Source organism: Podarcis tiliguerta, assembly GCF_965153285.1.
Source record: "Podarcis tiliguerta genome assembly, chromosome: 13".
Classification (NCBI taxonomy): domain Eukaryota; kingdom Metazoa; phylum Chordata; class Lepidosauria; order Squamata; family Lacertidae; genus Podarcis; species Podarcis tiliguerta.
This window is the reverse complement of record NC_139546.1, coordinates 46827579-46844501: the sequence shown is the minus strand read 5'-3', so window position 1 is coordinate 46844501 and position 16923 is coordinate 46827579. Positions and strand designations below refer to the sequence as shown.

The 16923-nt window shown below is 47.1% G+C and overlaps 2 protein-coding genes and 2 long non-coding RNA genes across 15 annotated transcripts in view; 3 read left to right on the top strand and 1 right to left on the bottom strand.

The window, feature by feature from the left end:
* LOC310663080 (uncharacterized protein) overlaps positions 1–16923 on the bottom strand; it is a 192067-nt gene that overhangs the window by 62569 nt on the left and 112575 nt on the right. The window lies entirely within an intron of this gene.
* The window catches only part of LOC310663170 (uncharacterized protein), a 110491-nt gene that overhangs the window by 10650 nt on the left and 82918 nt on the right, over positions 1–16923 (top strand). For 2 of the 4 annotated variants that reach the window (XR_014504379.1, XM_083410834.1), the window contains exon 1: positions 10381–10487. The exons of the other annotated variants lie outside the window; for them this stretch is intronic. Coding sequence is in view for 1 of the 2 variants with exons in the window: in XM_083410834.1 (XP_083266960.1) it covers positions 10406–10487 (82 nt within the window). In the remaining variant the exon portion in view is untranslated. Of the gene's footprint in view, positions 1–10380; positions 10488–16923 lie in introns of those variants that run through there. 4 annotated transcript variants of the gene reach the window in all.
* On the top strand, positions 3667–4785 carry LOC310663265. The gene is made up of 2 exons (XR_014504454.1): positions 3667–3796; positions 4383–4785. It is a non-coding gene; the product is annotated as an uncharacterized lncRNA (long non-coding RNA).
* On the top strand, positions 11711–13145 carry LOC310663279. The gene is made up of 2 exons (XR_014504468.1): positions 11711–12161; positions 12745–13145. It is a non-coding gene; the product is annotated as an uncharacterized lncRNA (long non-coding RNA).

The following is a 16923-nucleotide window of genomic DNA, read 5'->3' as shown; positions in this document are numbered from 1 at the left end:
GCATAATGGGTCCTATTGTTCTAGGACCAATCAGACTGCTGCATTTTGGATCCTAATCAACTAAGTACATAACATCTACCAACTAGCTTCCGTGAATATAGAGGGGATTTGCTCTGCTACATCACTCACTATCATAAGTGAAGGAAGGATACTACTTAACAAATATTTCCTTGCCTATTACAGTGGTACCTCGGGCTAAGTGCTTAATTTGTTCTGGAGGTCCGTACTTAACCTGAAACTATTAGCACCACTTTAGCTGATGGGGCCTCCTGCTGCTGCTGTGCCGTGGCTGCACGATTTCTATTCCCATCCTGAAGCAAAGTTCTTAACCTGAGGTAATATTTCTGGGTTAGCGGAGTCTGTAACCTGAAGCGTATGTAACCCGAGGTACCACTGTCTCCTAAACATCCCCACAAGGGGGATGTTTTTAGCTCTCCTTGGTTTACAAACCCAGCCTGTGCGGCAACCTGAACATGCCAATACCTTCTCTGGAAAGGCTGGGATGCTGGGTGTCTTCCATATAATGTTGGGAAATGGACGCTTGCTCCTTCCTCCGAGTGGGTGGCTGTTGCAGATCCTTGTGCTTGGTCGCTGTCCCCAAGCTGCCAGAACACAGATGCTCAGGTAGCCACCTAAGAGTTCCCCATGACACCTGAGGAGCTGGCAGGATAAGAGGCCTGCTTGGGTGAGAGGGGATGCTTTGCTGCTGAAAGGGAACTAGTAGCCCACCTGCCAGGGCAGCCACTGAGACATAAAAGCCCGCAACACCTTCTGCCCTCAATAATTTTTTTCTAGAACCTCCGCTATCTGACTGTGTCCTCATCCAGCTCAAGTAAGCCTAACGGGCCACAGATTTTCCTACTTGGGGCCACACGCACAATGACCCCCGGTCTTCTGTAGAGATTTGAAATGACAGGGAATCTAACAGATAATAATCAGCACTCCTGCCAAACTGCAAGCCTCCATGATTCTCTGGGGAGGAACCATGACATTTAAACCTTTCCAAGGATTGTAACCTGGATATAAAAGAGAGAGGCGTTAGAGTTACTGAGGAGGTTTACAGATTCATTTTTAAAGCAGTTTTTCTACCACTACTGATGAATATGAATGTTACAAGACAGGGGCTCCTCTACTCCTTGGGGAACATGTGTCATTGAGAGGAGCAATATTTCCTGACCAGAAAGCAGAATGCAGGTAGATTCTGGGAAAGCCTCATGTAGTTTCAGATGTTATGATCAACGAGTTGGGATAAAGTTTGGGGACGTCTTGCTGCTGTGAAGCTGGTGTGAAAAATAAAGAAGGGAGGCACATCCTTCAGAATAACCCAGCCATGATGAATACATCAGTTGCTTAAAGCATGGTGCTGATATAGCCCAGAACGTACCTTACATAGCACTGGTAATAGTGCCAGTTCCACATATAGGGATGTTGTACTTGAATAAAGGGCTTTTGTGATGCCATGTTGTACTTTAATGTTCTGAACTGCCTGTGATCTGCTAATGAAGGGTGGTATACAAATTTAATACAGTGGTGCCTCGCAAGACGAAAAGAATCCGTTCCGTGAGTCTCTTCGTCTAGCGGTTTTTTCGTCTTGCGAAGCAAGCCCTTTAGCGGATTAGCGCTATTAGCAGTTTAGCGGCTATTAAAGGTTTAAGGGATTAGCGGATTAGCTGCTAAAAGGCTATTAGCAGCTTAGTGCCTTAGAAAAAAGGGGTGGGGAGCAGAAAAAAACCCCCAGGAATCGCAAGACATTTTCGTCTTGCGAAGCAAGCCCATAGAGAAATTCGTCCTGCGAAAACGGAAAACCCTTTCGTCTAGCGGGTTTTCCGTCTTGCGAGGCATTCGTCTTGCGGGGCACCACTGTAATAACAATTAAATTATCTCAATTACACTCAAGCGTCTGGAAGGACTTTCTGAGAACCTCACAGAATAGCCTCTTCTTGGATTGTCTGGGTGGAGCTACTGATGGGAAACAAAGTCTCCCAGGATGCTATATAAGCAGGCCTGGTGGCCCACACGCCATTCACACTGAATCCTAAAATGTGGGCCAAGATCTTCTTACCATTTGTGGGACTCATTTGCGGGGCCAGCCTGCCACTGACTTCTTCCCAGGCTGCTCCAGGTGAGTTTGCTTCTCTTTCCTTCCTCTTTGCAGCCTTCTCATGCATGTACCTGAAATCTGGGCATCTGGAACCACCCTTAGAAACAGAGATATAACAACCCTTGGATTCTCTTACTCCAACTTTTCTGCTTATTTGCCAGTATTAAACGGGATAGTCATTCCAAAGGGACAGATCCCATGGTTCCAAAACAAAAACCCTTTTATTAAGATTTGTAAGTGCCTGTTTCTGTGTGCTGAGATCTTTGTAGGTTTAGGGGACAGAAGAGACACTCTTCTGATAGGGGCAAAGAAGGCAGGGCTCTCACAAACTATGTAGCTGAAATTATTTAGCTGAGATTCCTGCATTACTGGGGGAGGTTCTATCAGGGAGGTTCTATCTATACAGGGAGCGCAGCTATCATCAAGCCTTGACCGATGAACGGTACACTCCTTCTATCTGGGATGGTCGTCTTCTTCCACCGAGCATGCAGCTTAGAGAGGGACGCACATGAAACAGGGGGACATCTGCCTAGCCAGCCAGGTCCGCCAGATCAGCCCTGGCGATCAATGGGGTGACAGATGTCTCAGTCGGATCACCCTCACATCCGTCTTGTGACGTCTCCTGGGGCTCCCAAGTTCAATCATGTATGAGACAATGTGTGCAGAACTAGGTATACACACGATGGAATATTGAGTGTGGGCTAGCACTATAAAATACGGGTTGCATTTCCATTTTGTTGCCAACCTTTGAGTCTACTCTCTGACCTACTTACAGACTCTGATAAATCCAGAAGTTCCAACTCTTACATAGGAAAATCAGATCTATTGGTATTCAAATCAGATCTTGAAACCCTTGTATAATTCGAGTGAGCAATATATTTATTGCAATAGTCAAAACAGAATAAGGTACATGGGGGGGGGGGAGACATCAAGTCAGGTGTAAATAAAATTTGCTCCCCCGAGATAACAGGGACACATATCTCAAAAATAATAATTTCTGTCCAACTCAGGACCTTTATCTTAGCCCATTTCTCTTCTTCTGCTGGAGGCACTTTGGCTTGATTACTTGTGCCACGAGCTGTAAATGTCTCTATGGCATACTGGTGTTGATAGTGATCCAGTGTGGAATCTGGCGAATGGGCAAACACATTAGTTAAAGGGGTGCAAGTTCCAAAAACAATAGAGAAGTGGGATTATTTAGCAATGGTAGAAGGTGCTGGAGGGAGGGAGGGAAAGGGACTGAGAGGAACTCTCAGGTGAGCCAAATGGGGAGCCTGGACTCACTTAGCTGTAGAGCTACTCTGAAAGAGAAGCAAGCAGAGCAGGATAAGATTCTGTGAGCAGGCTGGGAGGGAAATGGTGGGAGGAGACTTGGGACTTGACATGGGTTTTTCCATTCCCAGCAACCTCCCTCACAGTTTTCATCCTACCCCCAAGCCCCAGTTCTCATCAGCTGTGTGGCAGTCAACTCAGAGAGCAAAGAGGAACAACTGGAAGTGACCTGGTCACGGCAGACAGCAGGAAATCTAAGCCTTGAGCCTCTTGCGTGGAGGGAGCTGGTTATAAACCCCTTCACCGCATCCAGCTCTGTGATCGTTTCCGCAAGTGACTGGGAGGCAGGGGAGAATGTTATCTGCACAGTGCAACTCCCATCCCTGCCTCAACCGAAAACAAGAGAGACCAGCAAGAAGAAAGGTAAGCGGGAAGCAGGCCTGCTCTTCACCCTGCAACTGGTGTCCCTAATTTCCCAGCAACCTCCTGAGCAGGAAAGAGATTACTGAAAATACATATTAACATAGCACCACTTAGAACAAACACACTATACCAATGTGGGCAGTGAGATCTGGCAATGCAAAAAAACCACTATCCTTCTTTTTCAAACCCAGCCTATGCACCAATACCTTCTCTGGGAAGGCTGGGGTGCTTTTTGTGCTGGGCGCTTTCTTTATATATGTTGGGGGAAGGAGCAGTGTAAATATTCCTGGAATCTCCACTATCCCACCGTGTCCTCATCCAGCTCAAGGAAGCCCCATGTATGTGCCACAGATCTTCCTACTCAGGTCCACACACACACAAGAACTTCAGTTAAATCCCCGTTGCTCCTTAAAGCTTTCATTAAGGATCTACACCCTCTATCTACAGATTAAAAATATTTTTCAGAGAATCCAGCAGAAATTAATCAGCACTAAATGGTGTCATAAATGTTGTCCATCAATTATGTCTAAACGTAATAGCTCTTGCCTCTCTCTATCTCTCATACTTTCCCCTGCCAACCATAAAGAAAGCAGCCTTCAGCGAGCACAGACAATCCTCACCGGCATGGTCATAGGGCTCAATACAAGTGAAGTTTCTGTCCAGTGGGTGAAGAATGCCCTCCTTGAAGGTCACCATGTGAATTCCCGAGTCTTGAAGGGCAGCATCAAGGATTCCCTCTTGGCCTTCAGCCAGGTGGTTGCCCCCTACTCTGACTGGAACAACGGCACTTCATACTCCTGTACGTTTACCCACACAGCAGGCATCATGGAGCCCACCCAGAGGCCTGAGGAGAAATCCCAGGGTGAAAAGTGATGCACACCCCTTTCTCAACCTATCCCAGTTTTCCCTCCCCAGCCTATCCCAGATCCAATAATATCCATGTAATTATGTAGCATAAGGCTGAATAAAAGTGAGCAAACTCACAGATATCTCTTGATGTGATCACTTGATTGAGATGGTGGGTGGGTTCTGGAAAGAAGTGGGGAATGGATTAATCTCCCTGCAAAATCGTGTTGAAGTTTGATTATTGTAGAAGCAACGTGTGTTTAGCACATAACCATGAAGTTCACTGGGGGGGCTTTTGGCTAGTCACTGTCTCTTAGCCTATCCTTCCTCACCAGGGTTTAGACTCTGCCCGAGCACAGATTTTGTGTCTCTCTCCCCCCCCCCCGCAGAGCATGTCCTATAAAAGGAAAGGTGGAGTGGAGTGACAACAATTCATTTTGCTGACCAGTGTCTTCTGCCTATTGATCATGTTTACCCAGCATCAGTTGACCTAGATGAACAGGTGGTGCAGTTCTGTCGGAGGCAGATTTTCATATCCTGGCCCTGGTGGTCCAGTCCACACATTAAGGAGCTACGTAGCTAGCTGAGATGACTGCTTTGCAGGGGGTTGGACTAGGTGACCCTTGGGACCCTTCCAACTCATTAATTCCATGATTCAAGGAAAAGAAAATATGCATTGGAAAGAGGATCATAGAGATGGAAAATCATAGGGCTGTAGAGACGAACGGATGGCAGATAAAAGCAAGGACTGAGATGGAAAGGAGAGGTTTTAATCCAAGGCATTTCTTCATTCAATGATTTTCAAATCATTTCTAAGCTGCTTTATATTTAAAAATAACACACTTAAGGAGTACAAAAAGACAATGTGCCGCATGCCGTGAAGCATGTATGAAAAATAAAGAAGGTAGGCAAACCCTTCAGAATAACCCTGTCAAGAATTCCTGTGTTCATCAGAATGTCATCATAGCCCTTTCTAGATGCTCCTGCTTGTCCTTCCTTCAAGACCACCATTTCCTAAATGCTGCCTGTCCATCAGGTATGTCTAACTCTAATAACTGTTGCCTCTTCTTTTGTCTCATACTAACCCCCACCGGAAACTTAAAAAGACAAGGTGAATGGTCCCCATGCCAATTTCTATTGCACTGCGAAGAAACCAGCCTTCAGAAAGGACAGACAATGCTCACCGGCTTGGTCACAGGGCTCAAAACAAGTGAAGTTTATGTTCAGTGGATTAATAATAATAATAATAATTATTCTTATTCTTATTAGTGCCCTCCGCTTGCTCTACATGGGCAATTTGGTGGGTGGGGAAGGTCTAATGAGGGTGACAGGCACCCATTGCTTAAGGCGGTGATTCTCAACCAGTGTGCCCTGGCACCCGGAGGTCCCTGGAATTGTGGTCAGGGGTGCCGCGGGCAACACTGGCCTCTGTCCCTCTTTCCTTCCCTCCCCCCAATGATGTCCTCTCACATTTCTGACTCTCAAAGTCGGGCACAGCTGTTTGTTGCAACCCTAATACAAGTGAAAGCTGCCCCTGGGGCTGGCCATTGGGTGCTGGTAGCCAGGAGGTGAGGCGGCCTTGAAGTAAGCAAGCAAGCGGGCGAGGAGCCAAGCCGGCCAGTCTGCCAGCCATTGCTGTTGGGAATGGACAGACAAGTGGAAAGCTGGGCAGGGAGGCAGGCACCATGCTGGCTTTTATTGTGCTTGCTGTATGCAATGCCTGCCTGGAAGCTGAGTGCCCAGTCCTGAAGGGGAGCCTTTCTTCCATGCAGGCCCGGCAGGGCCCATTGCTGCCATTGCTGCTCCCTGGGTAAGATGCTGGCTTCACTTTCACCCTTGGCCAGTCTCCGTTGGGCCTCCAAGTCTGGGGACATCTTCTTCCCAGGCCCCTGTGGGGCTGTGTGAGGAGGCGCCTCTCTTTAGGGCAGGAAGGGGGCAGCTCTGAGACCAGGAGCGTTAGGGGTGGCCTTTCAGGTGCTATTGAACTATATATTCAATTTTCATTGATGGGCCATTGGTTATGCTGGCTGGGCTACGTTGGAAATGAGTGTGCAACAAGGGTTACTGGCGTTGAAATAAGGGTGGTTGTTTTTTTTTGTTGGGGAGGGTAACATGATTAAATTTGAAAAACCCTTGCCGATGACTTAAAAAAAAAATCCTGCCCCTGAGAAATTTAAGAGGTTTGTCTCAAATTAGTGTTTGAGATCCAAGGTATGGCTGTACTAGGTGTTGGGAACGGCAGGTGTGGTGTTTGCAAGCTGCCCCATAGGCCCCTAATTAGCCACTATAAGAAAAGCATGGAGGAACAGATGGGCTGCTGGCTGATCCAAAACATTATTCTTATGTTCTTATCCTTCTTTAAGGGTGTTCTGGGTCTGAGCCCAACCAATAATTTACTGACGTCATGTGGTCATAGTGCTCCACATCATAGTGCTCCAAACCTCTCTGGTATTAGCTAGTGATAGAGGAAGCATAATGTGACAGAGTTCAGTCACAATGTCCTCACTAGACCACCACAGGCAAACGGTAAAGTGGAGGAGGAAATCACTGAAGCCCACATCCCTTTGAAGAGTTCCTTGGCTCCCCATCTTCCCTGGGCGCTAACTTGACATTGAGATTGGGAAGGGGGCTTGACATCATGAGGGTGTCACTGGCCATACACTGAAAGACTGTCAGTGAACTACCCTGCATGAGGGGATATGGGGTGGGCTGCCTGCGTACACACGTGTTTTGCGGGGCACCCCCATGTGCCATTTACGCTGAGGAGCCCTAGTTCCCCCGGCTGGGGGGCTGGGAGGGATACACGCCCAATGCCTAAGCCAAGGTCTTCCTATATTTGAAAGGTTAATAAAGTTGTGGCCAAATTTCCATTCCATAACACGTTGTCATGAGTCATTATTCCTTTCTGGTTGTCCCTGGGAAGGTCACCACCTGGTCACGCAATGTTTACGCAGCCTAGGGTGACTCAGATGAACAGGTGGTGCACGTCTATTGGAGGCAGATTTTTATATCCTTGCCTTGGTGGCCCATTCCACACATTGAAGGAGCTACCTAGGTAACTGTGCAGAGGTAATGGGATATGGTGTGGGATGTAATACATCAGTACAGTCAAATTGCTTCCTAGAGTGGACACTGTCAGGCTGGTGTTTAACTTCCTGTTCCCCCTGTAAGTGACTCAGCAGATGGGCATGATTCTATAAAAGGGCAAGTCACGCAGTCATCTTGTCTCAGTTAACTCTCAGTTCATTCTCACAACCATTTTGTTGTCTGCTGGCTCTCAGCCAGCAGCACTTGGGCCCATCCTCACAAAGGATGTAAGCCACATTCTGTGTTTGCAACCTGAAGCTTAAAGCCTGCCTTCTAGGATGTGTACTGTGACCAACTTGTGAGTAAACTTATTGTTATACTTTTAAAGACAGACTTGTGAGTCTTCATTGTATTTTAAGAGGGAGAAAAGGGGACACCAGGAATAATCCATCTAGGCAAGTCAGATTGGATTAGTCATCTTGTAGAGATTCAAACAAATCTACAGAAATATACACAAGGTCGAGTGTGGATTTCATGCTCTTTATTCAGCTCATTTAGGCGAGGAATGGAAGTTCCCCCCAAACGTCTGCTTTATATACATTATTTACACTATTTGACCCATGTTATTGGCTAATTCTAGGATTCTCCTGTAGGCCAATCAGGTTGTGGATTCACTTCCACCTGGAGTTAGGTTGGGTGGCTCCTGTGGACCAATCAGACTACTGCATTCTGGATCCTATTGTTCTAGGACCAATCAGACTGCTGCATAATGGGTCCTATTGTTCTAGGACCAATCAGACTAATCAACTAAGTACATAACATCTACCAACTAGCTTCTGTGAATATAGAGGGGATTTGCTCTGCTACATCACTCACTATCATAAGTGAAGGAAGGATACTACTTAACAAATATTTCCTTGCCTATTACAGTGGTACCTCGGGCTAAGTGCTTAATTTGTTCTGGAGGTCCGTACTTAACCTGAAACTATTAGCACCACTTTAGCTGATGGGGCCTCCTGCTGCTGCTGCGCCGTGGCTGCACGATTTCTATTCTCATCCTGAAGCAAAGTTCTTAACCTGAGGTAATATTTCTGGGTTAGCGGAGTCTGTAACCTGAAGCGTATGTAACCCGAGGTACCACTGTATCCTAAACATCCCCACAAGGGGGATGTTTTTAGCTCTCCTTGGTTTTCAAACCCAGCCTGTGCGGCAACCTGAACATGCCAATACCTTCTCTGGAAAGGCTGGGATGCTGGGTGTCTTCCATATAATGTTGGGAAATGAACGCTTGCTCCTTCCTCCGAGTGGGTGGCTGTTGCAGATCCTTGTGCTTGGTCGCTGTCCCCAAGCAGCCAGAACACAGATGGTCAGGTAGCCATCTAAGAGTTCCCCTTGACACCTGAGGAGCTGGCAGGATAAGAGGCCTGCTTGGGTGAGAGGGGATGCTTTGTTGCTGAAAGGGAACTAGTAGCCCACCTGCCAGGGCAGCCACTGAGACATAAAAGCCCGCAACACCTTCTGCCCTCAATAATTTTTTCTAGAACCTCTGCTATCTGACTGTGTCCTCATCCAGCTCAAGTAAGCCTAACAGGCCACAGATTTTCCTACTTGGGGCCACACGCGCAACGACCCCCGGTCTTCTGTAGAGATTTGAAATGTCAGAGAATCTAAGAGATAATAATCAGCACTCCTGCCAAACTGCAAGCCTCCATGATTCTCTGGGGAGAAACCATGACATTTAAACCTTTGCAGGGATTGTAACCTGGATATAAAAGAGAGAGGAGTTAGAGTTATTGAGGAGGCTTACAGATTCATTTTTAAAGCAGTTTTTCTACCACTACTGATGAATATGAATGTTACAAGACAGGGGCTCCTCTACTCCTCGGGGAACATGTGTCATTGAGAGGAGCAATATTTCCTGACCAGAAAGCAGAATTCTGGGAAAGATTCTGGGAAAGCCTCATGTAGTTTCAGATAATATGATCAACGAGTTGGGATAAAGTTTGGGGCCGTCTTGCTGCTGTGAAGCTGGTGTGGAAAATAAAGAAAGGAGGCACTATTAACAGTGCCCTTACGTAGCACTGTTAATAGTGCCAGTTCCACATATAGGGATGTTGTACATGAAGAAAGGGCTTTTCTGATGTCATGTTGTACTTTAATGTTCTGAACTGCCTGTGATCTGCTAATGAAGGGTGGTATACAAATTTAATACAGTGGTGCCTCGCAAGACGAAAAGAATCCGTTCCGTGAGTCTCTTCGTCTAGCGGTTTTTTCGTCTTGCGAAGCAAGCCCATTAGCGGATTAGCGCTATTAGCGGTTTAGCGGCTATTAAAGGCTTAAGGAATTAGCGGATTAGCTGCTAAAAGGCTATTAGCAGCTTAGTGCCTTAGAAAAAGGGGGTGGGGAGCGGAAAAAAACCCCCAGGAATCGCAAGACATTTTCGTCTTGCGAAGCAAGCCCATAGAGAAATTCGTCCTGCGAAGCACCTCCAAAACGGAAAACCCTTTCGTCTAGCGGGTTTTCCGTCTTGCGAGGCATTCGTCTTGCGGGGCACCACTGTAATAACAATTCAATTATCTCAATTACACTCAAGCTTCTGGAAGGACTTTCTGAGAACCTCACAGAATAGCCTCTTCTTGGATTGTCTGGGTGGAGCTACTGATGGGAAACAAATTCTCCCAGGATGCTATATAAGCAGGCCTGGTGGCCCACACGCCATTCACACTGAATCCTAAAATGTGGGCCAAGATCTTCTTACCATTTGTGGGACTCATTTGCGGGGCCAGCCTGCCACTGACTTCTTCCCAGGCTGCTCCAGGTGAGTTTGCTTCTCTTTCCTTCCTCTTTGCAGCCTTCTCATGCATGTACCTGAAATCTGGGCATCTGGAACCACCCTTAGAAACAGAGATATAACAAACCTTGGATTCTCTTACTCCAACTTTTCTGCTTATTTGCCAGTATTAAACGGGATAGTCATTCCAAAGGGACGGATTCCATGGTTCCAAAACAAATACCCTTTTATTAAGATTTGTAAGTGCCTGTTTCTGTGTGATGAGATCTTTGTAGGTTTAGGGGACAGAAGAGACATTCTTCTGATAGAGGCAAAGAAGGCAGGGCTCTCACAAACTATGTAGCTGAAATTATTTAGCTGAGATTCCTGCATTACAGGGGGAGGTTCTATCAGGGAGGTTCTATCTATACAGGGAGCGCAGCTATCATCAAGCCTTGACCGAAGAACGGTACACTCCTTCTATCTGGGATGGTCGTCTTCTTCCACCGAGCATGCAGCTTAGAGAGGGACACACATGAAACAGGAGGACACCTGCCTAGCCAGCCAGGTCAGCCAGATCAGCCCTGGCGTTCAATGGGGTGACAGATGTCTCAGTCGGATCACCCTCACATCAGTCTTGAGACGTCTCCTGGGGCTCCCAAGTTCAATCATGTATGAGACAATGTGTGCAGAACTAGGTATACACACGATGGAATATTGGGTGTGGGCTAGCACTATAAAATACGGGTTGCATTTCCATTTTGTTGCCAGCCTTTGAGTCTACTCTCTGACCTACTTACGGACTCTGATAAATCCAGAAGTTCCAACTCTTACATAGGAAAATCAGATCTATTGGTATTCAAATCAGATCTTGAAACCCTTGTATAATTCGAGTGAGCAATATATTTATTGCAATAGTCAAAACAGATTAAGGTACATGGGGGGGGGGGGGGAGACATCAAGTCAGGTGTAAATAAAATTTGCTCCCCCGAGATAACAGGGACACATATCTCAAAAATAATAATTTCTGTCCAACTCAGGACCTTTATCTTAGCCCATTTCTCTTCTTCTGCTGGAGGCACTTTGGCTTGATTACTTGTGCCACGAGCTGTCAATGTCTCTATGGCACACTGGTGTTGATAGTGATCCAGCGTGGAATCTGGGGAATGGGCAAACACATTAGTTAAAGGGGTGCAAGTTCCAAAAACAATAATGAGGTGGGATTATTCAGCAATGGTAGAAGGTGCTGGAGGGAGGGAGGGAAAGGGACTGAGAGGAACTCTCAGGTGAGCCAAATGGGGAGCCTGGGCTGACTTAGCTGTAGAGCTACTCTGAAAGAGAAGCAAGCAGAGCAGGATAAGATTCTGTGAGCAGGCTGGGAGGGAAATGGTGGGAGGAGACTTGGGACCTGACATGGGTTTTTCCATTCCCAGACTCCCTCATAGTTTTCATCCTACCCCCAAGCCCCAGTTCTCATCAGCTGTGTGGCAGTCAACTCAGAGAGCAAAGAGGAACAACTGGAAGTGACCTGGTCACGGCAGACAGCAGGAAATCTAAGCCTTGAGCCTCTTGCGTGGAGAGAGCTGGTAATAAACCCCTTCACCGCATCCAGCTCTGTGATCGTTTCCGCAAGTGACTGGGAGGCAGGGGAGAATGTTATCTGCACAGTGCAACTCCCATCCCTGCCTCAACCGAAAACAAGAGAGACCAGCAAGAAGAAAGGTAAGCGGGAAGCAGGCCTGCTCTTCACCCTGCAACTGGTGTCCCTAATTTCCCAGCAACCTCCTGAGCAGGAAAGAGATTACTGAAAATACAGATCAACATAGCACCACTTAGAACAAACACACTATACCAATGTGGGCAGTGAGATCTGGCAATGCAAAAAAACCACTATCCTTCTTTTTCAAACCCAGCCTATACACCAATACCTTCTCTGGGAAGGCTGGGGTGCTTTTTGTGCTGGGCGCTTTCTTTATATATGTTGGGGAAAGGAGCTGTGTAAATATTCCTGGAATCTCCACTATCCCACCGTGTCCTCATCCAGCTCAAGGAAGCCCCATGTATGTGCCACAGATCTTCCTACTCAGGTCCACACACACAAGAACTTCAGTTAATCCCCTTTGCTCCTTAAAGCTTTCATTAAGGATTTACACCCTCTATCTACAGATTAAAAATATTATTCAGAGAATCCAGCAGAAATTAATCAGCACTAAATGGTGTCATAAATGTTGTCCATCAATTATGTCTAAACGTAATAGCTCTTGCCTCTCTCTATCTCTCATACTTTCCCCTGCCAACCATAAAGAAAGCAGCCTTCAGCTAGCACAGACAATCCTCACCGGCATGGTCATTGGGCTCAATGCAAGTGAAGTTTCTGTCCAGTGGGTGAAGAATGCCCTCCTTGAAGGTCACCGTGTGAATCCCCGAGTCTTGAAGGGCAGCATCAAGGATTCCCTCTTGGCCATCAGCCAGGTGGTTGTCCCCTACTCTGACTGGAACAACGGCACTTCATACTCCTGTATGTTTACCCGCACAGCAGGCATCATGGAGCCCACCCAGAGGCCTGAGGAGAAATCCCAGGGTGAAAAGTGATGCACACCCCTTTCTCAACCTATCCCAGTTTTCCCTCCTTAGCCTATCCCAGATTCAATAATATCCATGTAATTATGTAGCATAAGGCTGAATAAAAGTGAGCAAACTCACAGATATCTCTTGATGTGATCACTTGATTGAGGTGGTGGGTGAGTTCTGGAAAGAAGTGGGGAATGGATTAATCTCCCTGCAAAATCGTGTTGAAGTTTGATTATTGTAGAAGCAAAGTATATTTAGCACATAACCATGAAGTTCACTGGGGGGGCTTTTGGCTAGTCACTGTCTCTTAGCCTATCCTTCCTCACCAAGGTTTAGACTCTCCCCGAGCACAGATTTTGTGTCTCTCCCCCCCCCCCCCCGCAGAGCATGTCCTATGAAAGGAAAGGTGAGTGGAGTGACAACAATTCATTTTGCTGACCAGTGTCTTCTGCCTATTGATCATGTTTACCCAGCATCAGTTGACCTAGATGAACAGGTGGTGCAGTTCTGTTGGAGGCAGATTTTCATATCCTTGCCCTGGTGGTCCAGTCCACACATTAAGGAGCTACGTAGCTAGCTGAGATTCCTGTTTTGCAGGGGGTTGGACTAGGTGACCCTTGGGACCCTTCCAACTCAATAATTCCATGATTCAGGGAAAAGAAAATATGCATGGGAAAGAGGGTCAGAGAGAAGGAAATTCACAGGGGTGTAGAGAAGAACAGATGGCAGACAAAAGCAAGAAGTGAAGGACTGAGATGGAAAGGAGATGTTTTAATCCAAGGCATTTCTTCATTCAATGCTTTTCAAATCATTTCTAAGCTGCTTTATATTTAAAAATAACACACTTAAGGAGTGCAAAAAGACAATGTGCCGCATGCTGTGAAGCATGTATGAAAAATAAAGAAGGTAGGCAAACCCTTCAGAATAACCCTGTCAAGAATTCCTGTGTTCATCAGAATGTCATCATAGCCCTTTCTAGATGGTCCTGCTTGTCCTTCCTTCAAGACCACCATTTCCTAAATGCTGCCTGTCCATCAGGTATGTCTAACTCTAATAACTGTTGCCTCTTCTTTTGTCTCATACTAACCCCCACCGGAAACTTAAAAAGACAAGGTGAATGGTCCCCATGCCAATTTCTATTGCACTGCGAAGAAACCAGCCTTCAGAAAGGACAGACAATGCTCACCGGCTTGGTCACAGGGCTCAAAACAAGTGAAGTTTATGTTCAGTGGATTAATAATAATAAGAATAATAATTATTATTCTTATTAGTGCCGTCCGCTTGCTCTACATGGGCAATTTGGTGGGTGAGGAAGGTCTAATGAGGGTGACAGGCACCCATTGCTTAAGGCAGTGATTCTCAACCAGTGCGCCCTGGCATCCTGAGGTGCCTTGGATTGTGGTCAGGGGTGCCGCGGGCAACACTGGCCTCTGTCCCTCTTTCCTTCCCTCCCCCCTATGATATCCTCTCACATTTCTGACTCTCAAAGGCTTGCACAGCTGTTTGTTGCCACCCTAATACAAGTGAAAGCTGCCCCTGGGGCTGGCCATTGGGTGCTGGTTGCCAGGAGGTGAGGCGGCCTTGAAGTAAGCAAGCAAGCGAGCGAGGAGCCAAGCTGGCCAGTCTGCCAGCCATTGCTGTTGGGAATGGACAGACAAGTGGTAAGCTGGGCAGGGAGGCAGGCACCATGCTGGCTTTTATTGTGCTTGCTGTGTGCAATGCCTGCCTGGAAGCTGAGTGCCCAGTCCTGAAGGAGAGCCTTTCTTCCATGCAGGCCCGGCAGGGCCCATTGCTGCCATTGCTGCTCCCTGGGCAAGATGCTGGCTTCACTTTCACCCTTGGCCAGTCTCCGTTGGGCCTCCAAGTCTGGGGATATCTTCTTCCCAGGCCCCTGTGGGGCTGTGTGAGGAGGCGCCTCTCTTTAGGGCGGGAAGGGGGCAGCTCTGAGACCAGGAGCGTTAGGGGTGGCCTTTCAGGTGCTATTGAACTATATATTCCATTTTCATTGATGGGCCATTGGTTATGCTGGCTCGGCTACGTTGGAAATGAGTGTGCAACAAGGGTTACTGGAGGTGAAATAAGGGTGGTTGGTTTTTTTGTTGGGGAGGGTAACATGATTAAATTTGAAAAACCCTTGCCGATGACTTAAAAAAAAAATCCTGCCCCTGGGAAATTTAAGAGGTTTGTCTCAAATTAGTGTTTGAGATCCAAGGTATGGCTGTACTTGGTGTTGGGAACAGCAGGTGTGGTGTTTGCAAGCTGCCCCATAGGCACCTAATTAGCCACTGCAAGAAAAGCATGGAGGAACAGATGGGCTGCTGGCTGATCCAAAACATTATTCTTATGTTCTTATCCTTTCTTTAAGGGTGTTCTGGGTCTGAGCCCAACCAATAATTTACTGACGTGATGTGGTCATAGTGCTCCACATCATAGTGCTCCAAACCTCTCTGGTATTAGCTAATGATAGAGGAAGCATAATGTGACAGAGTTCAGTCACAATGTCCTCACTAGACCACCACAGGCAAACGGTAAAGTGGAGGAGGAAATCACTGAAGCAAATAAGGCAGGCAGAATTTATTGAGAAAAATTAGGAGGATAAGAATGTGTGGCAGCTCCGTATCAACACAGTGCCTGGTTGGGTCATGACTACCATATTTCGGGATGGGACAGAAAGAGCAGGGGATAAAGTTTTTTTTCTTGTTCTCCCCTCTAAAACAAGGTGCATTCAGTCGCCTTCAGTGAAGGCAACCCGAAGCCGCCGGAGCGTGGCAGGAATTCCCACTGCGCTCTGGAAGCTTCAAGCAGCTACCTTGGAAGCTTGCAGAGCGACAGGGGGCGGTGTGCATAAAATGAATTTTCAAGTCAGACCTTTTATGCACTTTCCCCCCTTTTCTTTATGGAAGCAATTAACCCATCACGGATTGTTCCTTAAGCCGGTCTTAAAGAGGCAATGGGCTTGCAGCTACCTTTCACTTTGTAGCGTAGCTGCAATTTAGGCCACGTCCCTTTGAAGAGTCACTTGGCTCCCCATCTTCCCTGGGCGCTAACTTGACATTGAGATTGGGAAGGGGGCTTGACATCATGAGGGTGTCACTGGCCATACACTGAAAGACTGTCAGTGAACTACCCTGCATGAGGGGATATGGGGTGGGCTGCCTGCGTACACACGTGTTTGGCGGGGCACCCCCATGTGCCATTTACGCTGAGGAGCCCTAGTTCCCCCGGCTGGGGGGCTGGGAGGGATACACGCCCAATGCCTAAGCCAAGGTCTTCCTATATTTGAAAGGTTAATAAAGTTGTGGCCAAATTATTTACCACGGGGATCCAGGGCCTGAGCCCATTTAGCACGCACTCCCTACCTCGGAGGAGACAAAGGCACCAGGGACCAGTTTCTTCAGAGAGAAAGGTTTTTATTTTCATCTGCGCAGAATGGCACCAGTGGAATAGCTTCACAAAGACTGGCGCATTGAAACAAAGGAGCATTCAGCTTTTATCACCCTCAGTTCTCCTCCTGCCCCCCCCTTTACACCCAATCATATGCACCCACCTATACTGTTCCTCCCCTTACACCAATCATATGCATCCACCTATGCACCCCACCTTCTTGGAGCATGGGGGGAGAAAGGCAACCTACATTCCTACGCATGCTCAGTTAGTGAATTACTACGTGTCCTATTCTCTCCATATATGCTCTCCATATACGTGTCCATTCTATTCATATACGCTACGTGGTCATTCTTACTAGGGGCCATTCTAACCTAACAAGTTTAACTAGCCTAAGATACTGTTTGACTTGCCTAAGATACTATCAGAAGATAATATCATCGCTAGAGCTCTCCAGCCAAACTTGTTTAACCAGCTTAAGAGATACACGTCCCACTCCCTTCAATAAGATACACGTCCCGCTCCCTTC